Source organism: Cuculus canorus, chromosome 17, assembly GCF_017976375.1.
Source record: "Cuculus canorus isolate bCucCan1 chromosome 17, bCucCan1.pri, whole genome shotgun sequence".
NCBI classification, from domain to species: Eukaryota; Metazoa; Chordata; class Aves; order Cuculiformes; family Cuculidae; genus Cuculus; species Cuculus canorus.
Genome location: NC_071417.1, coordinates 7,005,023 through 7,032,248, shown reverse-complemented (window position 1 = coordinate 7,032,248; position 27,226 = coordinate 7,005,023). Strand labels below are relative to the sequence as shown.

General features: G+C 52.7%; 2 protein-coding genes across 4 annotated transcripts in view; one reads left to right on the top strand and one right to left on the bottom strand.

Moving 5' to 3' along the window:
• GGT1 (gamma-glutamyltransferase 1) overlaps positions 1 to 1,304 on the bottom strand; it is a 28,474-nt gene extending 27,170 nt beyond the window's left edge. Inside the window, exon 1 of one of the 3 annotated variants that reach the window (XM_054082307.1) lies at positions 1,154 to 1,304. The gene's annotated coding sequence lies outside the window, so the exon portion shown is untranslated. Of the gene's footprint in view, positions 1 to 1,043; positions 1,061 to 1,083; positions 1,103 to 1,153 lie in introns of those variants that run through there. The other 2 variants (XM_054082310.1, XM_054082308.1) reach the window with 2 other exon arrangements.
• A 7,497-nt stretch (positions 1,305 to 8,801) lies between these two features.
• LRRC75B (leucine rich repeat containing 75B) lies at positions 8,802 to 26,926 on the top strand. The gene is made up of 4 exons (XM_054082313.1): positions 8,802 to 9,076; positions 13,929 to 14,057; positions 16,676 to 16,788; positions 25,297 to 26,926. Exons 1-4 carry the CDS (start codon positions 8,849 to 8,851, stop codon positions 25,817 to 25,819), a joined length of 993 nt encoding a protein of 330 aa, XP_053938288.1. The 5' UTR covers positions 8,802 to 8,848; the 3' UTR covers positions 25,820 to 26,926.
• The last annotated feature ends 300 nt before the right edge of the window (positions 26,927 to 27,226 follow it).

Genomic DNA, 27,226 nt, shown 5'->3' with positions numbered 1-27,226 from the left:
TGCATTTCAGAAGCAGCATGAGGCGCGCCTGCACAATCCATCCTGGAGAGGCAAACCTGCTGGGCTTCAAAGGGAGCAAACCAGCAATACCATTCACAAGCAAAGAGGAGCAGAGTGTACAGGCTCCCAGATGTGATCCGAGAACGAGAATATGTTCATCTGCTCCTTGAACCATTTTATTGCTAAGTCCCTGAAGTGGTAACGAGAAGTTCTGGGAAGCAGATATCAGATAATCACTTCTAGCCCAATACAAGTTACAAAGAACAAAGGATCAAAACTTGGGGTGGAAAAGCAAAGTTGGGTGCACTATGGGTGCTGTGGGCAGCTTATTCATGGCCCAGTCACGCGATGGCAGGAGATAATGTACAGAGCTGGCAAAGGATCTGGGGATATTTCAAAGAGCTTGTGGGAAACTTGGAAACATCTGTGAAACAGGGCAAGTGAGAGCAGATGAAATTCAGTGCAAAGCAATATGTAATGTCTGGCTGTGACAGACCTACACGAAGGGTAGGTACATCCCGATGGGTCTGAGCTAGCAGCTCTTTGCACTTAAATTATACAGCTTTGGGGGAAAAAATATGCAGCAAGAAAGAAACAAAAATTCTTTAGTTCCTGATTCATCCCTTTTTCTTTAGAGCTTATAAATGAAACTGGGTCTGTACAAAGCAAAGTATTCCTTTGAAAAGGATAAAGAGGACAGAGGCAGAGCTAAGAATCAAAGCTGGCAAATCAAGCTACAGCTATAGAAGCTTCTTGAAAAAAACCCAATAATTTAGCACGAGGCACTTACCTAAGAAAGAGTGGAAAAAAGCTTATGCCCAACAACCTGTGCTTATATTAAACCCCCTGCGTTTCACGGTCAAGGGTGCTCACTCCAGTAGCGCTAACTGTATTCCCCTTGGAACAGCTCTGCGGGCTGTCCAGCCGGGGGGATTCCGGCCAGAGGTCAGCATTTTCATCCCCTAACACACGTGTGCAGCGGAATGCAACGCCTGAAAAGCCAAGGCAGGATTCTCCAGCACTACGAGCCCTCCTGTCCCTACCTGGAGCCCCGGCAGCACGGGGTGCCCAGGCTCGCCTCACCTCCAGGCTCCGGCCGGAGCCGCTCTCCCGCTCCACCGCCCCCGGACACACCTGCGCGCTGCGAGCCTACCTGGAGCTAAGTGGGGTTTTCCATGTGGGCGGTGCGGCATCTCAGGGGTCCTCCCAGCACATCCCCGCCTGGCCCAGGGCCCAGGGAGAGGAGAGCCTCTTCTCCAGAGCTGCCCGCTGTTCCCCTGTGGGCGAGAGGCTGGGTCAGTCCCAGTTCTTGTACTGGGCACTAGATGGCACAGATGGCAGGAGATGATGCAGAGACGGCGAGCCTTGGGACAAGGCGGGACGCGCTGCCAGCAGCACCATCCCAGGAGGGGATCCCCTCCACGGGGCGCCCTGCTCGCCACTGCCCTGCGGCATCCCCTCAGCATCCCATCCCGTCCTGCCTTGTGCTGCCCTGAAGCGGGAAGGGTCTGGCACCGTGCCGCTGCCTCCCGGACATGCCCTGCTGTCCCTCACCCCGAACGGGCTCCCCGACACCTTGGTCACAGAGTAGCCCTACGTTTGGCTCAGACTGCATCAAAAAGAATGGGAAATCCTCCCTGGACCAACCGTGCTGACACACTGCAGGGTAATAAAGACCTCCTGACATCTGGGAGCACGGGGGGAGACGCCAAGGGGTACCCCAGCAGCGGCTCAGGGCGGGGGAGCGGCACCCAGCACCTCGCCTTCGCCCGTGGATGATGGTGCGAAGGACGGAGGCGCTTGTCACTGCTCTTAAAAGCATTTGTCATAGGCAGCTCCTCGGAATCAGCTCACTTTTCTTTCAGGTTTTCTTCCTTCTCAGCACTGCTGCCTGCAACCCCAGAGGCAGGACCCGTGCCCAGAACCTTCACAGAATCACAGAATCACCAGGTTGGAAAGGACCCACTGGATCATCGAGTCCAACCATTCCTAACACTCCTAAACCATGTCCCTCAGCACTTCATCCACCCGTTCCTTAAACACCTCCAGGGAAGGCGACTCGACCCCCTCCCTGGGCAGCTGTTCCAGTGCCCGATGACTCTTTCTGTGAAGAATTTTTTTCTGATATCCAACCTGAACCTCCCCTGGCAGAGCTTCAGGCCATTCCCTCTTGTCCTGTCCCCTGTCACTTGGGAGAAGAGCCCAGCTCCCTCCTCTCCTTCCCAACCTCATCTTCCTCAGTTTCTTTAAGGTGTGGATGAAATTCCTAATGAGTGAACCACGTGGCCTGACGCGATGAGGCAAACGTGGGCTCAGCCACGTAAAACTGCTGTGGTAAACTCTGAAAATGCCAAAGCATTATTTACAGCTAGGAGAAAAGTCAGGGAAGGTGGAAGGCTGTACAGTAGCCTCTGCTGCCCTGGCATTAGAAATCCACTTTACTCCAAAGGTTAACCCAGTTAAGGCAGCTGGTGAGGCTCACGGGCTCTGACAGCCTTAGCTGGAAGGCTCCCGCCGCAGTGCAGCACGAGGGACGGTGGGTGCAGGACAGCTCTGAGGCAAGCAGCGAGCTGTGTGCACTGGGCACAAGTGGCACACAGAGGCGTTATCCAAACCAAACCCAAACCTGGCAAAGTCCAAAAGAGCCTTTGTGCTGAGCAGCTCAGCAGTGCCAGGTATGAATAACACAGCCACGGCTCCTGGGCAAAGCCTGTTTGCTGAAGGGAGCGGCACTGGATGGGCTGTGCTGCAGCAATGGATGGGCTGCGCTGCAGCACCTGGAGAAGATTGAGGTGGGCAGCACTTTCCTGCTGTGCCTGCTGCTCGTGGCACTGCCCTGGGGATCACCAGAATGAAAACTCCACGGGGGAAATCCCTCAGAGAGTCTGAGGTGAAAGAGAAAACAGAAATCAGATGCCAGAGTGGAATACCCAAATCCCTCAATGGTTTAAAGAGAGCAATGGGTCCATCTGGCTCAGTGACTGGAGAGGTGACACTGGTGACCAGGACACAAGCTGAGGGACATCCATGACAGCTGTAGGGTCAGCTCGAGGCCAGTGTCCAGCGACTGGCCAAGCAGCACAGAACAGCCGGAGAGTCTCTGCAACACTAGGCTTTCACCATCAGACTTGGAGACCTGCTTGTCATCACCCATCAAAGGCTGACTGCTGGGTCACTGGCTCTGAAAGCTTCCTAGGCAGGGGAGGAAATGCTTCAGAGAAGGCTTTTATGCTCCAGTTGCCACTTCAAGCCTTGCTTCTTGTACTTATCTACTACTCTTTACGCACTTGAGGTATTTTTAGCTGAGAAATGTCTTTCTACCTTTGGATACAGATGAAGAAAAACTAGTCAAGCTAGAAAGAAACGTTTAAAAAGTGCTGAGGTCTTTGGAGACATGGAAGTCTTAGTCAGTGTTGTCATCCTCCTCAGCAGGAGGATATCTCATGTGTCATCCTGATGGCTGGACTCGCTTCAATCTGCCAAAGCTTCCTATGCAGATGCCACTCAAACGGCTGCCAGCGTTTTCATGCACTGTGCCTGCCCCGACCGGACGCCTCAGTCCAGCTGCCTGGCCGCCCACACCGGGTCCACGTCCTCCCACGGAGGCCTGTGGTTGCTCTTAGCAGTTTAGCACTGCTGCTAAGATGCTTAGAGCCAATATAATCTGCGCACTTAGCGGTTTCAAGCTCCAAAAGAAGCTTAGCAGCACCAGGCACTGCCTTCAGCCTCCCCTGAATGGGCTTGAGATAGTTTAACCCTTTTATGAAGCTGTAGCTCTATAGCCTTAAACTGTGGAGGACACTTCTAAGCCAGGTATTCTAAAAGCTCTTTAGATATATTTTTATGAGGTACACACAAAGAAAGGGATCCCAGAGGTAGATATTATAATCAGACTTTTCTGCCTCTTAAAGTCTGGAAATGAAAGAGCCCCATGGATGCATTTGCTTTGCTTTTTCCTTTACGGCTCCCTTCTATGGGCTGACCAAAAGCAGAAGGTGTTACAAAGGCTGCTGCAGCAGTTCAGCATGAGATCGGGTGTTCACACCTCATTGTAGTCAGGCTCACAGTCCGGCTTAATTCAATCAAGATCAAATTTATCTAAATAAAATGAGTGCAACATGCTCCCGGAATGGAGGTAACAGGAATCCCCCATGTTCCTCAGATACCTCATTAACTAATCATGAAAGCAGTGGAAGCTCAGAACTCTCCTGTGCTAAGAAGTCAAGTTAATCCATGCGTCACTGGAGCTGAGCGGGGACCTTCCCTGTGCTTGCAGCAACGCTGTCCAATTTAACTGTGACCACAAGATCACGAGTTGTTAAGATTGTCTCTGCGGGCAATGTACAGCCCCACAAATCTGCTTTTATGGGCCCTGCTGGAACCTCATTAATCTGCCCAATAATGAGCAGACCAGAGTCCATCATTACGTAGCAGAACCCTGTCATTTTTAAAACAGATGCACGCCTCAAACCCAAACACTGAGTGGCCTCAGGGGCTGCAAGGAGAGCCTCAGCTGCAAGAGGCTAAAGGTTTAGAGCCTGATTAATATTACATGGGCTGTTGCTACCATTTCTGCACCGAGTGCAGTCTCAGCAGTGTCTGTCTGCATGCAGTCGCGGCTGCCAGCTTCGATGCTGCAGGAACTCCCAGAGACCACAGCCCATCTGATGCCGCATTCATTTTCTATCTCCCTACCTCCACGTACTCTGCGCAACCATCAAAGGGATTTCTTCCCTGAAGCTTCCCTGTCATGACTTCTCCTGGTCTGTGCTGTTTTGATCAGTCCAGGGTCTACGGGTGCTTGGGCTGTGAAGCTCCCCACATACATTTCCCCTACAACAGCCCATGGCCAAACAGCAGGTGCATTTGCCTCTAGGGACAACGTTATTAACCCTGGAGCCTGGACCAGCAGTTTGCAGGCAGCTTCAGGGTACAACTCCCTTCCTTGCAGGAGGCTTGGCTTGGAGGGATCTGCCAACAAGCTCAGAGCTATCAGAAATAATAACTTGGGAGCTGGTGTGCAGGCAAACAAAAGCTGAAGCTGTGAAAATGCGAGGCGGGCAGTGCAGCGTCTGGCAGCACAGCCTCACCACCGCCTTAATCCTCTTTCCCTCCATAAACGCTAATCAATTACATTTCCAGCCCGGCAACAACAGTCAGAAACGTAACCTTCATCATATAGGAGGCAAACATAATTAGGATTGTCATTTGAATCCAGCTTGACCAGCATACAAATCAGAAGAGCCTCGGTGAGTGTGCAGGAGTGCGTGTGTGCGCACGTGCGCACCTCATTCCTCCCAGGCAGGGGCAATTGGAATTGCAGTCACACTGCGGCACCACCGGGCATTCCAAGGAAAAGGGCAGCGGCACAAGATCTGACTGCAGCAATCCAGCTCTGCAGGGAGTGGTGCTGAGCACCACCTGGACAGAGCAGAGGCTCATTATACCCTGCAGACTCAAGGCCACCTTCCCATTGTGTCAAGGAGGAAGCCACAGCCTCCCCAGCCACAGCACATGAGCCCGATCTCTCAGCCTAGTGCTACACGTGCCACAGCCCCAACAGTGAAGAGATGACACTGAAAAGAAGGACCACAGTGCCAGAGTGAATTTGTAAGAGTGAGCCCATTCACTGATGCTCAAACCAGGTCACAGTGGGGCTCAGCATGTTGGGCAATGGCAAGAGCAAGCCAGGAGCGTTCAATGAAAGCATCAGCCCAAGGCTCAAAAGCAACCAAAAAAGTGAGTGCTAGGAGGCAAGTGGAGCAAAACCACGAACCTCTCTGTGCTATCAGGTACCAGGGGGCATCTGCATCCCCGTGGCTATGGTATCTGGTCACTAGAGGCTACAGCAGGACCAGAAGAGGGGCAGGGAGCTGGAGAAGGATGATCTAAGACCAAGACTCTTCAGCCTGGGAAACAGAAACGTGAGAGGGGCAAGCAGAGGTTTATCACTCAAGAGTGGCTTAGAGAAAATGACTGCCTGCTGCCTCTTCAATATTTAAATTACAAAGCATCAAATAGAAACAGTTAGTGACAGATTCAGAACAAAGTAAATATTTCTTCACTCAACACAGCTGAACTCACTCCCGTAAGATGCTACAGATGCCCCAAATCTGATCAGGCTCAAAAAAAGTTTAGGTAAAACCCATAAAGGACCATTAAATGCAGAGATCTCCACCTCAGGGAAGCTGCAAACTACAGCTGACTGATAACGATGAGGGCATTCAGGAACACACCACTCTCATCCCCTGTTCTCATGCTTATCATGAGGCATCCGCTATCAACCATTGATAGTCCAGGATCCCGGGAAAAGAGCCGTGCGTCCAATCCAGTACAGTCACTCTTCTGCTCCCAGCACTGACCTGAGCTTTCCTTACTTGCCCTAAAGGCCAGGAGCTGGGAACATTCCCATTACTGGACACAGGGATGACAACAAGGAGATGTGCTTACAGCACAGAATTTGGGTGCTGCTCTTCCAGGCAAACTTTGCAGCAAACCTTGCTGACCATCTTAACTACAGAAACGCCTCCACTTGCCATCCTGTGCCCTCTGAAAGTGCTCACACAGATAGGGCAGGACTATCTCTCAATCTACAAAGAGCTGCCAGCCAGTTATTCCTCTTCAGGAAAATCAAGCAGAGCATTGGTGTTTCTCATCAGCTCCTATCATTCACACAGTTGTAGTGTTCTCAGTTCCAAGGCACATGGACAGAAGACAGCCAAACTGCTCCCAGAGCTGTGTGTTTGTTAGGAGGGTTTGATCTGTGGTGGGATATTCTTAAGTCATATGCAGAGGAGAAGGTATCCTGGTAATGGTGCCATCCTCCAAGCTGCTTGCTTGCTCTGGTTCTCCCGTTGTCTTGGAGCAATACACACAGTCTCATCCTCACCTAAGTGTAAACTGCAGATGATGTATCCTTCTCCTGCCTCTCGGAGACAAGTTGGGAGACAATTCAGCCACACAATGCCATTCTGCTATTAAAGTGATCCTTTGTTTACAAACCCTGCTGTTGGTGTTTTTCTTTTCGGCAGCACTCACAGAGCAGAGCAGACAGAAGCACAGCTCTCAGCCTGTCCAGCTGCCAGATCACAGGGAGAGGCCACGGCGCAACTCTCCATCAATACCTTCACCCACCGCTCCAGCCAGGCAGTGTTTGTCCTTCCCTTTGCTCCCAATGACACTCCTTAGCCATTACTCTCACCCCACGCAAACAATTTTATCTTGACCCAGCCTCTCCCGAAGCTCTCTGACCAGATCCTGAAGTCCTTACTCAGCACCTGCTCCATCCAAATGGAATTCACCCGAGTCAAGCTCAGCACTATCTCAGATCTGTTTAACTGTTGCAGGTGCTTCACTGGAGGAGGGAGGGGAACAGCAGGGAGGTGGACAGACAGGGCTTTTGTCTGATCAAACATTGAGTAAAACCATGAGAAGGGCCAGCACAATTTGACTTATCATGGTCAGAGACCCACATAAACACTGTGACAAAATTGACGCAGCAGCCAGGCTGTTTTCAAGTCCAGCCCTGTTTTGTCCCTGTCTCTTCAAGCCAGAGTCAGGTCAACCGTAGAGTATTTGAAAGAGACGGCAATGATGCAGAACATCTCATTCACAGCTCTGAGGGAAGCTGAGAAGGAAAAGGAATGTTGCTGTCTTTATACAGCAAAGAGCCGTGGCCACCCCCATTTCCCCAAAGCAAGGACTCAGTGGCCATAAGCACAGATTCTTCTGTGGCCACACTGGATGATGTTTGTGTGATGGATGAACACGGCAGCGGGAACCCCAGACCGTTCTACAGCCACGTGCTCTCACGTCACAGCTACCAAACCCCCTGGTCTGTGTGCAGGAATTGTACCTGGGGTCCCAAGCAGAAGCAAGCCCACAGCTCCAGCTCACAGGTCAGGCTGAGCCACTGGTTATACTGGGAGTACGACCCATCCACCTGCAGGCTCCCAGGGGCTTGAGATGGGATCCAGGCTTTGGTTTTTCCCATCCTGTTAGATAGCAATGATTTTATCTAGGGAAAACCATGTGCTAAACTTGCTGTGCACTGCTGGGGAGGGAGGATGCACGAGAGGAAAACACCTCCACCTGTGGCAGGTGAGGAATGGTGCCAGCTCCGCTCTGGCAGCTGCGGAAATGAGGCAGCCAGCAAAATCCCTGCCGCTTTCTTGCTTTGCACAAATCCCTCCTCTGGGTTCAGGCTGACAGCAAACACGGCCCATGGGAGCGACCCCGGGCAGGTGGCGTGTTTGGAGCCGCTGCTAATCTTGACAACCTTTTGCAGCGTCCCAAGAGTTTGCTGAGGGAATAAAACACCTCTCCGAGCTGCGCGGATGCGGGGAGTGGCGCAGGCAGCATCGGCTGCTCTGCACCCGCATCCCTGGCTGGGCTGAACGGGGGAGGCACCTCGAGGAGAGGGGGGAGAGAGGGAGAAGAGGGGAACAAGGTGGGGAAAGAGGGGAGCAAGGTGGGGGAGGCAAGAAGGGGGGAGAAGGGAATAAGGTGGGGAGGCAAGAAGGGGGAGAGTGGGAGAAGAGGGGAACAAGGAGGCGGAGAGGTGAGAAGGGGAGAGTGGGAGACAGAGAGAAGAGGGAGGAGGGGGCAAGGAGGGGAGAGTGGGGAGAGAAAGAAGAGGGGAGAAGGGGGAGAGGAGGGAAACAGGGAAGACGGGAGAGAGAGAAGAGAGGGGGAAGGGGGGAGACGGGGGAGAGACGGGGGAGAGGCAGGAGAGGGAAGAAGGTGGGAAAGGGAAGGGAAAGGGAGGAGAAAGGGAGGAGACAGGGAGGGGAAGGGGGAGAGGGGCAGCGGGCAGGCACCGGGTGGGGCTCGGCCCGGCGCAGCGGCCATGGGCTCGCGGCTGAGCCGGCAGAGCAGCCTGGAGGATGAGGGCGCCGAGGAGCCCCGCGACTGCCCACTCGGGTCGCTGCTGCGGCCGCAGGGGTTTCCCGGGGCGCTGCGCAAAGCCTCGCCCGCGCCCTACGTGCGGCGGGTGGGCTGGCTGCGGGAGATCCAGGCCACGCTGCGCGACCGGCAGCGCGACCGCGCCGTCAGCATCCTCCGCCTGCTGCGCAAGGTCTGCGGGGTGCGGGGCTGGGCTCTTGCTGCCGCCGAACATAGCTCCGTGCCCGGCGGGGCGGGTTCTTTGTGCCGCTGCTCGGTGCCCGGCGGGGCGGGTGTGCGGGGCGGTGCGGGACCGGCGGCGCTCTTTGTGCCGCTCCGTGCGGTGCGGGGACGGCTGGGCTCTTTGTGTCTTCTTTCATCGCTCCATGCCCGTTGGTGCCGGCTGGGCTCTTTGTGCCGCCTTACATCTCTCTGTGCCGTGGCGGTGCGAGTTTGCGGGGTGCCCGGTGGTGCGGCTTTTTGCGGGGCTGGGCTCTTTGTGTCGCCTTTCACCGCTCCATCCCCCGGCGGTGCGGGTTTGCAGGGCGGTGCGGGCTCTTTGTGCCGCTCCATGCCCCGGCGGTGCGGGTTAGAAGGGCAGTGCGGGCTCTTTGTGCCGCTCCATCCCCCGGCGGTGCGGGTTAGAAGGGCAGTGCGGGCTCTTTGTGCCGCTCCATGCCCCGGCGGTGCGGTTTGCAGAGCGGTGCGGGTTCTTTGTGCCGCTCCACGCCCCGGCGGTGCGGGTTTGCAGGGCAGTGCGGGCTCTTTGTGCCGCTCCATGCCCCGGCGGTGCGGGTTTGCAGGGCAGTGCGGGCTCTTTGTGCCGCTCCATGCCCTGGCGGTGCGGGTTTGCAGGGCGGTGCGGGCTCTTTGTGCTGCTGCTCAGTGCCAGGCGGTGCGGGTTTGCGGGGCTCTTTGTGCCGCCTCCCGCCGCTCCGTGTCCCCGCGGGGCAGGAGGCTCCTGGCCCGGCTGTGGGGCAGAGCGAGGGGCCGGGATTGAGCTGTGCTGCGGGTGGGATGAGGGGCGTCCAAGCTGCCCCATGGCAGCCCCTGCGTGTGCTCGGGGTTGGTCCCCCCCAGAGAAAAGCCGCTGCCATCCCACTGCCACCGCATCCCAATGCAGCCGCCCAGCCAAGCTTCATGTCTCGCCAACACCCAAAATGGTTTTGGAGAGGAGCTCTGGGACAGTCTGGGCTGAGAGGAGAGGTAAAGGGGTCAGTGTATCAGTGGGGGCTTGTTTCTGTCTGCCGCCATTCAGGAACAGAAAAGCCAGTGTGCAGACAGCACGGTGCCAAACTGATGCTGAGGACAGAGCCCAGCTGCTGGAACGGAGCCATCTCCTCCATCGCTCAGTGCTACCATCACTTTCCAGACAAACTCGGCTCCCCCAGACTGCAGGCGGCTCTGCACGGGAGACAAAGCCTCCCTCTGATCTGGACATAAACCACCATCAGCTTATCATGTTGCTTCATTAGCTGATGACCTACTTCATCTTGGGAACACACCAAGTTTCTCGCTGTAATGGCAAGTGGCCTTTGGGTGCGAGTACCCTGGAGCAGGGACCGGGTTTTACACCACATTCAGCAGTGGTAGTCAGTGCCCTGGACTACCAGTAAGTTGCACTCTCGTGAGCAAGAATTCATATGACCAAAAATTACATCTTTACTTCTCTTGTCCCCTGCTCTAGCATTCGCACCACAAACACTCTTCTGGCCATGAGCAGGTAGATAAACCCCCAGCAGCAAGCCTGTATGTGTGCACTGGTACGACAACGGTTGGATAAGATTTTAAAGGCAGTTTTGGAAAGGCGCTATTGTGAGAAGCTTGTGAAGAACAAGAGGCAATCACTCACTTCATGAACACAGCAATGTAACACGAACAGACTTTTGCAGGGGATGCCAGAGGCCAGAACTACAGAACGTCATTTACTATCGTGCTCAGCACCTCTCCTTGGCACTGAAGCCCTGCAATGTTCCACAGGGGTCAAAGCTCCCCAGAAGGTCCATCTGTGAGCAGCCAGGGTTTGGATCTAAGTCACAAGGCCATCTGGAATGGAGAGTCATTTCTAAGCCCTCCTTTCAACGCAGCCTGCCGGCTCCTTTCAGGAGCAGTGAAACACTCTGCTTCCCCACATCTGTGCTGAGAATCACCATGTCCTGGGCACTTGCATTGTGTCCACTGCCTTTCCACTTGCCCTTGTTATTCCTGGTCCCCATCTCTGCCCATCCATATCAGAACAGTGACCCTTTGTTCATCTGCTCATGGCAGAGCATCCCGCAGTCACAACACAGCCTTCCACTACCAAGACAGACGGAAACTCATCCAACACTGCCCCCAAAGCCCCTGGATCAGTGTGTGCTCAGAGATTTCAGTGATAGAGGGCTACACCACCAACATGTATCATACTCTCCAGCAACTAAACACAACTGTCAGCTAGTCTGGGATCATGTAATCAGAACTAGTACTCCTCTCATGTCCAGTGGCAGCTTCAAAGGGTACTATGATCAGCTTTCGTTCTCATTTACAAACTTCCCTCCCTCCTCAACTAAATTCAGCCCTTGGCTTGGTCCCCACCACATCCCTCCTTACACAGACTGGCTTACCTTGACAGTCAGACACTCTCAGGAGTCACAGATTATCGTGTCCCAGGTGAGAGTCTGGTTGTTACCTGTAAAAAGAGAGATGTCTTGTTCACTCTGGTGGACAGTGAGTCTATTTAACACCATACCTCATCAGTGTGCCTTGGGCCAGGATGCAAACTCCCTGGCAAAGGCAGAGCAATGGTGAGACCGGAATCACAGATTCCTCAAGTGAGCAGATGCGCTCATCCAGACCAGAGGATGCGGGTTACCAATGCTGTGAGGCAGGCTGCTGCTCCCGGCAGGCACAGCACTGGTCCACATGTACCCTGCAGGGTGGACCTGTATCTGCCAGTGGGCTCTGATGTCTGAACTGCTCCTCGGATGTCGGGAGTATGTAATAAAGTGAAGCAAGTAAGGCAGGCAGAGGCTGATCCTCCGGCAGCGATACAAGATCCAAGCATTTCAGAAGGCTGCACAGAGAACACTTGCAGACCACCAGGTACCCTCATGTGCGCTTGCTCTGTGCAGGAACACTCAAACATCTCTGTTGCACACCATCGTACCCACCTTGGAAATACCCACCTGCAGAAGATGAACCAACTTCCCTGCTGGCCCAAGTGGGTAACGCTCAGCTGAAGCCAGGGGAGACTTTAGACTGAGACCAGCAGCACATCTGGCACAATTGGATTTCCCTGTGCCGAGACTATGGCCAAGTACAATTTGTAAGATAACAGCACTAAGCCAACTGTGCTGGCAAGGCTTCCAGAGTTCTGCTGTTGGCAGATGCCCCTTAGGGGGTACAGAATTTTCCAAGAAATGAGAGGGAGGGCAATAAGTAAGGGGAACCAGGAAATGCCACTGGGCTAATAATTTATGGACTCTCAGTGTGGAGCGCATATTACAGCTATATTATTTATAAAACCCTTGCAGACAGGATTTTTAACAGGAATGCAGATTCATCTTAATGGTATAGCTCCAACTGGGGGAGTTCAATTCCTGCTTTGACATCCACTGCTGCGTGACCAGCCACGCCGTCATCCCGGCAGCTTTCTTCGTCTGTGCACATCACACTTGGCGTGGGAGGCTCCATTTCCCCAAAGCCTTATGGTGAAGGGCAACGCTGGCAGGATGCCGTGGTGTGCTCCTGGCCCATGGCCAGCTGTGGCTGTCTGTCCTTCAGGACTGATCACTGCTTGGGTTCCTTGGTTGCTTATGGGATCATCTGTGACACACAGCAATGGACCCGTAAAGCATTTGATTTATTCTCCCCTTCTCCACCCCATCTAAAGCCTGTGTCTCTTTGGTTTTGTGTTCTCTGCTCAATTCAAGCATATTTGGAGCAGGTGAGGGTGGATGCAGCACTGGCTTTGATTGCTGCTTAGGGTTAGGCTCCCACCCCCCTGCCAGCTGTGACTCCAGCCCTGCTGGTGATGTGTGTGCACACCCAGCTTCTTTCCTCTCTCTGTTTCTCCTTTGCACTCTCAGTGCGTCTTTCACTGGGTGCTGCCCGAGGCACACATTCAGTGGAGCAGCACGAACATATGGGGCACCTATTGGCTTATTCTTTTCTCCTGGCAGCAGCGGAAAGAACAGACATAGGATGTGTTTCCTCCCTCAGCTGAGCCCTCCTTGTCAACTGAACCAAACCCAATACTATTCAGATTAGGAAGCTCTAATTTTCTGCATTTCTACTCCTAGGTTATTTTTTCTGCCTTCAGGATATCTTCGTGTATGTGATGATCTTTGCCAGATGCTTATCTTTTTTCATAGCTCTGCAGTACCTCCTGATTTTAATAACTGTCTCACATATTAGATCTCAGCTTTCCTCATAGCAAGAAACAGCTCAGTTCTTTGCCATCTCACCCATTTGGCCCCTGGGGAAGCTCGTTGTTCCCAAGGATGCTGTTGTTTCTTCTAGCATGTCCAAAGGGGCCCCGTTCCCTGGTCCGTGCAGGGAAGCTGCATGGACCGCAGGCGTTCCTCTAGCTCATACTGTGGCAGGTGAGGAGAGGACTCTCCATGACTGGCACGTGGAGTTACCTTTAAATTCAGCATTACACCCATTACTGCCAGTGCTGAGCGCTTACTGAGGCATTCAAAGCACAGCTAAACTCATGCTGAAGGGCAGGACTTCTGCACAGCCAGCCACCTCCAGGGCATGCAGCAGTGTCTAAATACCCAGAAAGGTTTGCTTCCTCCAGAAAAGCTGAGGTGGGAGAAGCAGGTTTAGAGCCAGCCTTCTTGCTTGGCTGCCTTAGCAGATTCACGCATAGAAGCTGAATTGAGTTTCTCTGAATCCCAGTCACAGCACTGCTGGGTCAGACGCAGCTTCTTCACCTTTGCTGGACAGTTTCCTGTATTGAGCCACCAGCTGGCACCGTCAGATTTACTTTCTGGTTTCAAAACCTATTGTGGTTATAACTCCACAGCAGCCTGTGCATCTGACTGACTGATTTCTTGCAGGACCTTGGACTGGAAGGAACATTCCTCAATGAAGTGCTCTACAAAAATGCGACGTTCCTCAACTTGGTGGATCCCATCTCCCATGACTTGCTGATGAGCCTCGCTAGAGATCTGCAGTGTCCCAAAAAGGTGAACTCTTCCCTCCGCTCCGGGAATACTCTGTGTCAGAGCACTGATGCAGAGAGAGCCCTACTGGGGTGGCTGGTGCTCGGCAGAGCTCTGCAGTCCTTCACAACCAGCCAGCATGTGCCCTTGCAGTGGCAGCATAGAGATTGTTGTGCGTATTTCTGTAGAAATAAGTTAAAACTACCTCAGAATGTGAGTGCAGGTGAAGGAGGGGGCAGTTACGCGCACAGAAATTGGGGATTTAATTTTTGTGCCAACAGTAAACTTGATGACAGGGTGCAGGCGAGATAAAGATATATGGGGCGGCTGGTGGTGCCCTAATCCCTGGTGTGCCCAAAGGTGCAAAGCAACTTATGGGGGCTTGTGGGGCTGCAGAGGAGAGCAGAGATCTCTGTGCCTCTGCCCAGCCTGGTGCCTCTGCAGGAAGAGGTAAAGCTTTCTCTTCCCTGGCCCTTTGCCATAAGTAACTACCCTAATACAGCATTACACACACCCCCTGTGCCCCCCCTGAGCTCAGAGTAAAGGATGGTGCCGTATCTGTATTGCAACTCAGGGTTCAAGAAGCAATTGTGTTACGTGCACAGTGTCCCTACTCTGCTCTAGCGCTTCCCTTCAGAGAATGAGCAGAGCAGAGACAAAGAACAGCAAGGCTGAGTGCAGCCAAACATCACAGATACTCTCGTCCCCCTGCAGCGCCAGCATCTACCCCTGTTACCCTTTGCCACCACAAGCACTCGGATTTGCAATATGTCCGTTTGCTCATCAGCCTTGGCAAGCGTCATGTTTGCTTTAGATGGAGAGCTAGAGAGCAAATTTCTGTATTCAAGGAGAGGTATTAAGTACCCACAGCTCCGAGTAAACAGCGGCACCCCAGGGAATACACTGCATGCCTGGTGTAGATCCGCGGTGTTTCTAACCTTGTTGTGCCATCTCTTGAGGCTCCCTGATAACAATTAACCAGTAAGGTCTTCACAGACAAACCACACTGAGCCCAAGTTTAATCGTCACTGGGCTGCAATACAGCCTGGAAAAAAGATAAAATCTTTTCAAGTGTAATTTTCATGCAAATTTAGAAGCAGCTGAAGAGGAAGAGGGTGGGTGGCAGCAGTAACCACTGAGCCATCCTTCCCTTGACCTCATCTCCAGCCTGTGCAGTGCCCTACAGGGGGGGCAGGAGGGGACATTCCCCCCCTCCAGTACCCAGCGGATAACTTGCTGAGATGTTTATGTACCTGCATGCATCACCCCCATCTCCACGTGCTTGTCTGCACTGATGCACATACCACTATATAGATAAGGTTTTCCCTGTTCCTAAGGAAGACATTGAGCCCCTAAGCTGCCCCGCAAAGCCAACAGGAGTTTAATGAAGGGGTTGGAGAGATGCAGTCCCCTGCAGCAGCATCAGCCCCTTCCCAACCCAAACATAAGCAGACCGCGTCCCCTCCCCGCCATGGCCGAGCATCTGGTGGGTGATAACTGCATTACAGGCAGGCAGGCTGAGCGCAATTCCCAGTCTGTCAGTGGAAATTAAATCAATGAGGATATGGGAAGAAACAGGAGGGTAATTCTCAGCTGTGAGCCAACAAATGCTTGCAGAGCACTGCGCCAGCTTCTGTGCTGAAGCCCAGCATGCACGTGCACCCACTTGGATGAGTTTGCTGTTGTGGGTAACAGTGGGGTGCAGCGGCAGCCTTGCAGCACAGTCGTAGTACCCTGACCCAAGGACACAGGCTGGTGCCTGTGGGGCTCCTAGGGAGCTGGAACAGGGATCAGAGGGTGCTTGGCTGAGCCCCGAGGCTGGGATCCCCCTCGAGCTGGCACAGCAGAGCAGGCACACGCTGGCAGCGCATCCCCAGGGAGCGCAGCTGATTCAGTGCCTGCTGAGCATCGTGCAGCTGTTGGCCACCAGCACAGCACTTCACCCGCCTGCAATAATGAATAAATTAACATCTTCCAACAGCTTTACTATGTGTTTACCTACTGAATCCCTAAATGCACACATTACAGCACGGCTGGAGCGCTGAGGAGTGGGAATGCAGGTGTTTGTTAGCATTTGGAAAATAAGCTAGAGGAGGCAGAAATCCCTGCCTTTGGCAGCTGCCATTGCCATTCTGCTTCCCGAGGGAAAAGAGGTGCTGCTTGAAGCCATGGCAATAGAGAACGCGGGCAGAAATATACCCAGGAAGGTGGCAACTATCCTGGTGCCATCTTATCCCAATGAGTTACTGCAGGGGCTGGCGCCGTTCTCACCTTGTCAGCCGCCCCTGCCCTCCTGGGTGTTGCCTGGCCTAAAGCCAGATCCCCCGCCACAACTCTAGAAAAGAGCCCTCTCTTCTGAGCTCCACTTGCTCCTGGGTAGGGTGGGAGATTGTAGCCCTGCTCTGAGCAGGAATATGTTGGCTGGGGTCCTTCATGGAGTGCAGAGCTCCTCCTCCACCCCAGGAGGAGATGGCATGTGGCAGAGCCACGTTGGACCTTCTTGACATTCCCCTTTCATCCTCTCTTCATCTCCTCCCTTACAAACATGCCCCTGCTCCACTACCACCCCTGTTCCTTTCCCATCTTCCCTTGCCTGCTGTTCTGTGGTGCAGGCAGAGTCCAAGCTGTCTGTTTGCTTGCAGGAATATGATCCCTGGAAATCCTCAGACAGGATCTGCAGGCAGCTGATTTACCACTTGACCCCTCACTCGAAATGGCACCGGCACGGCATGCCCCGGAGGAAGTCCCAAGCGTGGTGAGCAGCCTGGCAGGGGCAGCAGGGACGGGCAGGGAGGGGGGTATGCCGGGAGAAGCCATGCTGCAGCCCAGCACCTCCCAGTCTCTCACTGCTTCTCAGAGGAAGGCGGGACTGAAAACCCACATGGCAGCCACCGCTCAGTCTTAAAAAATCTCAGCTGAAAGGGCAGGGTCAGTACCAACACCCCTCTCCTCAATCTGGTTTGCTATTTACTCCTCTTTATTTAGTCTTACAGTTCCTCAACCTCTCCCAAGTGCACCAAAATCAACCCCGTTGACTGCACAGTGCAGACGAGCCTCTTGCAGGGTGGTTGGCCCTAGGAGCACGGCCAAAGCTGGCAGCCTCATAGATAAACACACCGACATACCGAGCAGAGCCAGCCCCAGCTCTGCATCCCACTTTGTCCTTGTTTATCCCAGTAAAACTTCCTTGCCTGTGGTGACTCCCGTTGCGGGGCACTACCAGAAGATGGTCACTTCATTCAGTAGGACCCGCTCTAGTGTGGCTGGCAGAGAGGAGACCATCCTTACTGACCTCCTGCTTCTCTTCTGGGACCAGGAGAAGGGCCTGAGATCACAGAATCACTTAGAATCCTCGAGTCCGACCAAGGTGGTGCAGAGCCTCACGGCCAGGGAGCCAACTCACAGCAGATTGGCCACTGACAGCTGCCGGATAGCAGCTCCTTCCCACTGCTATAAACACATCCAAACACCCACACTTGTTCTCTCCTTGACACTTGATGGCTTTTCTAAACAGATCCACCCCTTCTCTCTTCACTTCCCTCGAGCAAAGCCTTTTCCTGTGACACAGATCACCACTGCTGAAGAAAAGACAGAAGATGCTTAGAGAAGAGCTCATGTCAGCCCCGTTAGCCTCACAGGAATAAATGCACGATTGGATGAAAAGAAATGCAAAACCATCAGCACTGGGAATGGCCTTGGGCTTTCTTGAAATTCTCAGAGGCTTTGGTGCCTGTGCCAGCAACATAAAATCCCCCATAGGCATTGATGTATCCATCTATCTTTTGTTCAGACTAAGAGGCAGATCCCCAGCACGTCTTAAGGAATAAAATCCCAAATACCAGGATTTCTAGGCCATCTGCCTCTCCTGCCTGTAGCCCCACTTGGCCGCCAAATCTGAGCACTCTGTGAGTTTCAGTGCTCTCATCCTCCGCTCCTCCCAGGGCAGGACTGCGGGTGGGATCCACAGCCCAGAACGAGAGCAGGGGACCAGAGCTGAGTGAGTCCTTTTCCAGACCCACACAGATGAAGCGTTCCCTGTGGGATCCTGCAGAGCACTGGAGGTGCAGGATGTAGAGAGTAGCTTGGGCTGCTGAACTAAACGGGAATGTCAAGCTCCAGGGGGACTTTCTGGGGATAAAAACTAAAAAGCCAGAGGATAAGATTTCCACAACAGGGACCAGCATGAATTTACTGCACAATTGCCGGTCCCTTATATCCTAATGGGAATCCAGCTATAGCAGCTTTTTTTCAGTGGTATAGATCACTCAGTGAGTAGAGGACGTTCTGGATGGTGTGTAACTCCAGCTTTGCTCTCTCATTACACTGACGTTTACACTGTAAAGAGTAATGGAGTAAGAAATGTTCCTCTCTGCAGACAGAGGCTTTTCAGGCCATCAACACCATTTCTGCAGTATTTTGACAGACGCAGAATTTTCAGATGTTATTAATTCTTGGTTTTAGAAGCCTTGAGGCTTCCTTAATTCAGCACTGCAGGAACTGCACGTTCTAGTGCCAGTGCCACCATCTGCAGCCTCAATCCAGGGAGTGTATTCTAAGGGAAAAGCCACATGGGACTGCAGTTAAGAGGGGAAAGGTAGATGGGTGCCAGGTGAAGGCAGCCTTTGTCCAGAAAGCGTGAGCACAGCATCGCACTGCGATCAAAAAACTGTTTTGGCAAAGCCATGGCAGAGAACTTTATGTATCTTGTACTTGCACATCCTCAGAGCTGGCTACTTCAGTGTCACTGCTTCCTTTGAGTGCAGAGGACTGACAGAACACGCAGACAGTAAACACTCAATGAACCTCACAAGCACGGTGTTCCTGGCATAGAATAAACCAAATTTTTCACACCGTGACTGGCTGTGGAAGAGCAAAGGCAGTTGTGTGCGTGGACTTTCCTTTTCACAAGTCTCACCATGGTTTTATTTTGCTCATCCAAGTGAATTTCTTGGCTAATCCAAAGCTGGGTGGAGAACAGAGAATAGAGATCCCTTCTGGGCTCATTGCTCTGTTTCTCACTTATTGATGTGCATTGCTCAGACATTGTGGCATTAGATACACTTTTAAAATGCAGTGAAAGCACTTGTGTCTAGAAGACCACAAGAAAACAGCTCTGAAGGGCTTTTTTTTTTTCCTTGAAAACCTCACTCAGGGCTGCGGATGACAGCTCTGGCAGATTAGATCGCAGCCTTCATATGGCATGAGATGAATGTTAACTAAAGCTTCACATCGCCCTTATGCAACAGGGTAGACAGGCACCATCATTCCTGCTTAACAGACAGGAGCCAAGTTAGAGAGTACGAGCCCGTTAACTAAAGCCACATGGTAACAGTCATACAGAGTACAGGAACTGCCCCACACAATGCTCTCAAGAAGCTGCTGCTCACAGAGATGTCAGCTGGACAGACATGAACTGGGGAATAAATTGTGGAGAGAGGCAGGAGCTGTCCCATCCTCTCCCCTCATCTCACAGCACAGAGCCCCAAACAGTGATCGGGGTTCCAAGCAGGATTGAGGCAGGGTCCCCTACAAAGGCTGTTGGAGATGGCAGAAAGGGTCGCCCAGCAGCTTGGCACTGCCCGGTCACAGAGCAGAAGAAAAAATCCAAGACCGCTAGGCTGGAGAATCAGGACACTGATAAAGAGACACCATGAGTGCACTAAGGGAGGCTGAGTGGCAGATGGTAGATAAAGGGAATAGGCAAAGGCCTCCTGCTTTGATGATTCTTACATGGTTCAAGGTCTTACGTAGGCTGATAGGTGACGTTTACAGTGAGGAGACAGCGTCATTCCCTGCTTTGCTAGGAGAGACGTAAATAACAAGAGGAAACAACCAGAGGTTTTGGATTGGGTGGCAGCAGGAGGAAGGCCAAGGGTTTATAGCTCTCTTGAACACCTTCCAGGACACAGTGAAGATGACAGCAGAGCCAGAGGCGCTTAGCTGCAGCATCACCTGGAGACACCCATGTCCCAGCCCATCAGAGGGAGGGCAGTGGGAGAAAGGCTGCCTCTGCTTCCCTTATCTCCACAGTGTGGCACGGTTGATCAGAAGGGCTTGGGTGCAAGGATGGAGACATGACTAAAGGATTGCTCACAGAAGCGGCCCATTCGTGCACTGCTTCCATCTTTACAGAGGTACTTGGCCCAGCCTCAGAGCAGCTCGGGCTGAGTTAGTCCAGGTCAGTGCTTTTGAGGTTTCCCTTTCCTTTACCATCACCAGAGGTAGCTAAAGCCTGCCCTGTGCCATGAGGAAGCAAAGGAAGCGGATTATGCTAAGCAGGCGATTAAAAAGCCTGGAGTCCATCCCCTAAACCACGGCTCAAAGCAGAGAAGCCATCCAAGCATGCCTGTCACAAGGAAGAGCAGCCAAGAGATACCCGACTTATGGCTAATTAGCCACTACTGGCAGTGCCTGTTAATGAAGGAGGGAATGCACACTGATGGGAGTGTCTGGCATCAGGAAAACTTCACATTTGGAGACAAATGGTAAAGAAAAATAAGGGAGAGGTTGGAAAAAACTGGTAAATCTCTAGAGAGACAGGCAAGGAGCAGTGGGCATCCCTCGTTACTGAAATCCTGTCTGACTCTTACCGTTCCCTCCCAGCCTCTTTCCATAGCTTGGAGACAAGGAATGAGGCTGGGACTCCAGGAACTCAAACATTCTTGAGGTGAAGGGACATGGTTTAGTGGCAGATAGGAATGGTTGGACTCGATGATCCAAGAGGTCTTTTCCAACCTGGTGATTCTATGATTCTACAAACAAACTCCTCCAAACCCGACAAAGCTAACAAGTGGTCAGGCACTACTGTGGCTGCTGCAAGTCCCACCACAGCAACAATCAGGCCATTACACCACTTCTCTGCAGCCACCAACGAATTTAGCTGATGAACAAGGAATTGAAGGAACTCAGTGTTAAGAAAGTGTGCTGAGCTCTCAGCTTCAAGGCATGATTGGGGACTGCTGGGTAGCGCCTGCTGGAGACTGGAGCCAGCATGGAGGGAAGGGGGCGAGTAAGAGAAAGGGCAAATTCCAAGAAGGAAGTCAAGAATAATAGAAGGAACAACTTGTTTCACGTGGGAAACAAGGAGGCGTACCTCTCATCCCTGAGGAGGGCTGGGCTAGGGTTCCAAGCACAGTGCTGATCTCTCATTGCAGGAGGGCGGGGAGGCACTGTTCATCCCTAGATACTGTGCGGAGCAGGCAGTGAGGGACAAGCGGCCGACTGCCCTTCTTGCTCAAAGTTTCACAAAGTTTCTCATTTGGAGCCATTTCTCCAACCTCTGAGGGAGTGGGGTTGTTTCCACTCAAAGCTTGCTGCAGACAATACAAACAGTCTGCTTCCCTGCATCCAGGTCCAGATCCTAGTTAGATGCAAATCCCTACAATTACAAACCGCACACAGCACCGGTTGTGGCAGCATTAGGTTAATCCAGCCCCTAGTGCTTTGCCATCCTCTGCCCATGAGTCCCATGGGCATTGAGCCACAGCGCTAAGCAGCTGTTTTGTCTCACACAAGGGGAAAAAGCTTCTGCAGCTGAAGCAATCTTGAAGCCTATTTTACTTGCAGAAATTACGGGATAATAGATGACCCGTTTCCCTGGAAATAATCCTGGCATTTTCTCAGCTGCTGCGCAAGTGTCCAAGCGCCTGGTGTCCTCTATCATGCTGTGTACCCCCCCGCCCGCAGGAGAAACAGAGCTTAGCAGAGCCCCCCAAAAATACCAAGTGTCAGATAATTCAGAGAAAAGCATCTACCCACGTCTCCCTGTCCCCTTCTGACAGCAGATAGCGTTACCTCTAATGCAACAGAGGAGAAGGGGTGAGCAGCTATTCTGAGACTGCATTGGGAGCTGCACAGCAACGCCAAGGAATGCTGCCAGGGTTCTCGGCATGCGTGGGGCGTCGGATCTCAAGCTTCGGTACTCACCAGAGAGCCGAGGGCCTGGCTGCAGTACTAGGGGCCAGGTCCACCAGGGCGAGGCTTCTACACACACAGCCCTACAAGAAGCGTTTTTACAGGCAAGAGAACAACTTAAACGCAGGAGGAGCCCACAGTGCTGAGACAGGAGGCCCAGAGTTCCCCTGGCAGGTACAGCAATGAGGGCAAAAGGAAACAGCAAAAATACAGGAAAGGAAAGATAAACAAGCCAGCAAAGGAGGGAGGGAGGGCTGGCTCTGGCACAGGACAGGAGGGTTTAAGCACACTCAGCCAGGAGCAGTCCAGTCTGGACAATCAATTACGGGAAGGTAATTTGTCTGCTTGATTAAAGCCTCCCTGGAGCATTGGCTTGTTGCTGGGGAGAGCAGCAGAAGGTGCCTGCTCTGGTCAGAGCCTGATCCATGACTTATTGCTGCAGTTCCTGCACAGCAGTCACAGGAGGGGGAGTTACTTAGCAGGCAGAGAGAGACGGACGAGCATCGCTTCCGTCCTTCTGACGCCCCTCACTTATTGCTGTTGGCACTCAGAGCCAAGTCACCCAACAGGGAGCCCCGAGAGCCATTCAGACTGTACCCCGTTAAGAAAGCTGCTGTTGCAGTCGCAGCAGGAAAACCGGCACCTGAATGCTGAGGCCCGGCAGAGGGAGTGGTGCCGGCTCAGACGTGCCCTCCAGTGGTCCCCACTCCAGCCTGGCTCCCATCCCCACGCCAAACTGGGAGCACTAATGCTTGTTCCTTTAGCTTTACAAGAGGAAGGCCAGAGAAGGCTTCGCAGGGACTCAGACAAGGCTTGGGCAGGGTTGGGGACGCTGGCAGTACTGGGAAAGAGAATTCCCAGGAGCCATAGGCTGCGTTTGCACAAACAAGGCACTGACGTAGTTACGGGGTTGCTCCTATGCTCTTCTGTCCTTCTATGCTCTTCTGTCCCCACCATGCCCAACAAGGTCTTACTCTAACCCGACAGAGGCCAAAGGAGGCTCCCGTCTCATCTCTTGCACCAGCCCCTGCTGGACGGGGGGAACTCTCTCCTTTGCACATTAGGTTCACGCTTGAGGCTCATTTCTCCCTGCTGAATCCAACCAATGTAAACACACGCCTCCACCATGCACTTGATGCTCAGTTTTGCTGGAACAAGTAGCCTATATCAGACACCCAGATAAACATCTGGTGGAGGTAAAGGGATAACTTCATGCCAGGGGAGAGCCAAGACTCCTCCAGCCCTGAGGCCAGTCCCTGATAGGTTTCATACAAGTTGAACCCTCTTTTATGGTAGATCATGCTGTGCCACCACCAGTGGCTGGTGACAAACTATACGTTGTTTGTCCAAGAGAGCTGAAGAAATACAGCTCACAGGCAGCCTGGGCTGATACCAAGTGTCCCTTGGGTTAGCAGGAAAAGGGAGGCTTGCCCAGTGCCCCCCAGACTGCAGCACACACTGTTCACAACTCCTACTGCTATTGCAGCAGAGAACTGCACAACTGCTACAAGCAAGGTGGTCGATTACTTCTTCACAATCCTGTCTCTGGGGCCCCGATATTGGAGAGATATCAAGCACAATTTTCAAGTGAAGGCCCTTTGGAAACTCACTTGTGCGCTTCCAGCCCTGTCCATCAGTCTCTGCTGTCTGACAGTACAGGCACACGCTGCTCCCCTCGCCCATCCCATGACCCACTGAGGAGCGGTCTGGGTTATGTAGACTGTAAACATAATCAAGTAATACATAAGGCTCTTTGAAACCTTTAGGTCTGAATATAAGTTATTCCATACCGTTATTACCTTCAGCCATGAGAGCTCATTAGCTCAAATGCCAGTGTGTGGTTACAGTCTGAGCCTCACACAGAGGATTCCCATAGGAAGCACAAGGACACACACACACAAGTAACCTGAATATTAAGTGCTGCTAAATCCAGAGCAGGGATTTGTGGTTTGAGAATTGACAGGGCAAGCCACGAGGTCTTTTTGCTCATGGTCCTACAAGGAAGCACAGCTACAGGTTGGCCAGTGCTGAATGTGTCTGTGAAGGGCTGTTGCCTGCACTGATGCAGTCGATTCACTTGTGTTACTTGGGCTCATTGGGGGTTATTAAGGACTGACATTTCCAGGATGCCATAAACCGCAGATGTAAAGCAAAGCTATAGAGGCAGTGTCACAGCCTCTCTACAAATACAGAAGGGCCTGGCAACACTAGGGCTCGTAGGGACTTTTATCACCTGCCACAGGAGCTCTTGTGGTGCTGCAGCCTCCTCCAAGGAAATTTCATGTCCCTGTTGTTCTCATGGACTGGCTGTGCCGTAGGTGCACAGGATGCTAGAGAGCCAGACAGGAAGAGTGTGGACCTTCAAAATGGTGGTTAATTCTTAATGCATCCTGCTTCTCCCAAGCTCTACAAGATGCTTGCAGACCTAACATCATTTACACTAAGGAATTGGGATCTCCTGTGTTACACCAACACATTTCTACTCAATCTTGCAATATATCCCCACCAGCTCCCACTCCTCACAGCGGTCTCACAAGCCCACAGTCCCTCATAAAACTCTGCATCTCACTCCCCTTGCACACTCAGCAGTCCCATAGCACAGCTTTGCCTGCTGCACAGCTTGCTTACCTCCTCCTCACTCTGTTCGCCAGGCAGGCAGCAAAAGAAATGGTTGAAAATCTCTCTATGGATTCCTTTTAGCATCCTTGTGCCCTCCCCGCCTCCTCACAGCTGCAGCAGATCCCAGATGATCTGCTGACCACAGAGACCCTAACAGGCACCCACTGGTGCTGCTTACTGCCTAAGTGCTGCTTGGGAAGGCTTTTAAAGGGACATGCAGTAAATCCACTCTGGGGGGTGGTTTGCATATAGAATGTTTTCCTGATAAAATACCCATTAAGACTGGTCTCCTCTGCAGCATCCCTGCAGCACAGTCTGTGTGCAACAGACCTTGGTGTTCACCTGATGAGATGGCACACAATCAGCCCCCACCCAGTGCAAACTGATGCTCTTGGAAAGTTTGCTTGCTTTGGCTGTTTTTGCTTTCTATGCATGAGCGTCTGTGCGTGCCCATCCAGACAAACCCTTTGAAATGTGCTGGTGGAAGACACTTTAGCATCCTGTGTTTAGCCAGTTCCGGCAAAGTTTATGTGTAAGTGCTGAAAACATAAAGGAAAGCCCCTGAGGCATTGGGCAAACCCATGAGCTTGTTTTCCCATGAGCTCCATTAACCCTTTGCGTAATGTTGTTAATGAGTTCTTCCTTGCCCCAAGGGCTCTAGCATTTGGGTGAGAGATGGATGAGAGTGGTCCCCTTAATGATGTCTCTCTCTCCCCCTTTCCCTCATCAGCTTGAAGGCCAGCCTGCAGAAGAAGGTGAGCCAGGACTCCATGGATTTGTCAGGGATCCCCCTGACCATGCGGGATGTCCACCGCATGGCCTACTACCTGCAGAACAATGGGGACCACCTTACCTCTGTGGACCTGAGCTTCACCGAGCTGAATGATGACATGGTGCGCCTGCTGCTGCCCTTCCTCTGGGCACTGCCCAAGCTCACTCACCTTTCCCTCAATGGTAACCGACTGACGCGGGCGACCATGAAGGAGCTGACTGACGCCATGAAGGACATGAACAAGTTCCCTTGCCTGGCCTGGGTTGATCTTGGCAACAATGTAGATGTCTCCTCCATGCCACAGCCGTTGCTCGTAGGCCTGCGCAAACGCCTCAGCCAGCAGACCACACTGCCTACCATCTATGAGGCGCTCGACTGCGACTCGGAGATCTCCAGCGGGCACGAGGGCAGCCAGCCAGAGGATGAAGCAGCAGCAAGCACCCCGCCACGTGCTGTTTCTCAGCAGGGCTGCGAGAGGTGACTGGACAACAGGCCGGCGCTGGCACACTGAAATCACCCCAAGGAGAAGTCTTGAGTACAAACATCAAGCAAAGGGCCAGCTTTACCGGCTTCCCTTGGCTCTTTTCTCTCGCCTTCCCTGACATCTCCCCCCACCTTGCTGTGAGACAAACACCTGCTGTCCCCCCACAACGTGCTCCGCTCCCTCCCCTCACTGCCAAACCCATCGCCCATGTTCCAGAGAGGAACCAGTGACTTACAGTGAACCTGGTCCCCAGGCAGGGTCTCACTGGAAGACGGGAAAAGACCTGTCGGAGTCAAGAATATCCTCCAGCAGCCAATGGGTTGAGGGAAAGGGATGGGGGGGAACCTAAAACAGAAACAGGCTTGTAGTTTACTTCCTTTCTTCCTTTTCCTATGTACCTTGGAAACCTTGGGACCTGCAGCCTTGAGTGTGAAAAGAGGTAGCCCAAGAGCCTAGCTGCTGTGGAGCTTAGCTGAAGGGCTCGGAGGCCAGAGCTGGAGCCCAGCAGTGTGTCTCCCTCTTGTGTCTGGCTCCTTTTGTTTTGTTTTTTTTCCTATTGTGTGTTTTGTATTAATGTCTGAACAAAGGGACTTGGTCAGAGACCATTGGATCGCGTAGGCTGGGGCGGACACATGGCTTGGAACTGCAGCATCAGGATATTTGCTGTGTGACCGGGGTGAGAGGGAGGGGAAGGAGGTATGTGTTGGTGGGAGCATGGGGGATGGGATGAGTTGGGGGTGGGATGGGAGAAGAGGGGAGCAGAGGGAGGGGGAGCGGTCTTGTGGATTAGCAGGACTGTTTTCGAAAACTGTGCTTTTGTACTAAAATGACAAGTTCCAAGTGAAATGGAGGAAGAACAGACAGCTCGACGCGTAACTGGGACCCTAGAGGAGCAAGCAATCAACGTGCCAGAGGTGGGCACTTCCCAAGCTCAAGTGCAAAGCTTTGGCTCCTCTGGCATATTGCATACCTCGTAATATCGCCAGGACACGAGCAGCTGCATCGCCATTTCCAATGTCCAAAAACCAAACCACCGATGCAATATTTCTGGTGTTTTCCACATTGCTCATGCTCTATGTAAATGTAATAAACAGTTCTCTTGGACTTGAGCGTGAAGCACTGCAGAGTCTGAGTATCTGGGTGGCTCGCAGATGGAGCCAGCAGCCCAGACGCTGCAAGAATATGGGCCAGGAGTTCTCATGCAGCACCTGAGCAGTGTGGGAGAGGGGCAGCGGGTCCTATTCCCATGGGCAGAAAGGTGCATTCCTCTATGTAAAGTCAAACAGGGATGTTCACTTGTAGGCTGCCACCCTTCGTGTTGTGAGGTACTGAGGCAAATAAGCCGACCAAGCTTCAGCTGATAAGTCAAGTCCTCTGAATTATCAGTCCCCACAGGAATTCAGA

Coding starts and splice junctions, on each gene's coding strand:
- LRRC75B (XM_054082313.1), top strand. CDS start 8,849: ATGGGCTCGCGGCTGAGCCGGCAGAGCAGCCTGGAGGATGAGGGCGCC. Junction 9,077..13,928: donor TCCTCCGCCTGCTGCGCAAG/GTCTGCGGGGTG, acceptor GATTTCTTGCAG/GACCTTGGACTGGAAGGAAC. Junction 16,789..25,296: donor CGGAGGAAGTCCCAAGCGTG/GTGAGCAGCCTG, acceptor TTCCCTCATCAG/CTTGAAGGCCAGCCTGCAGA.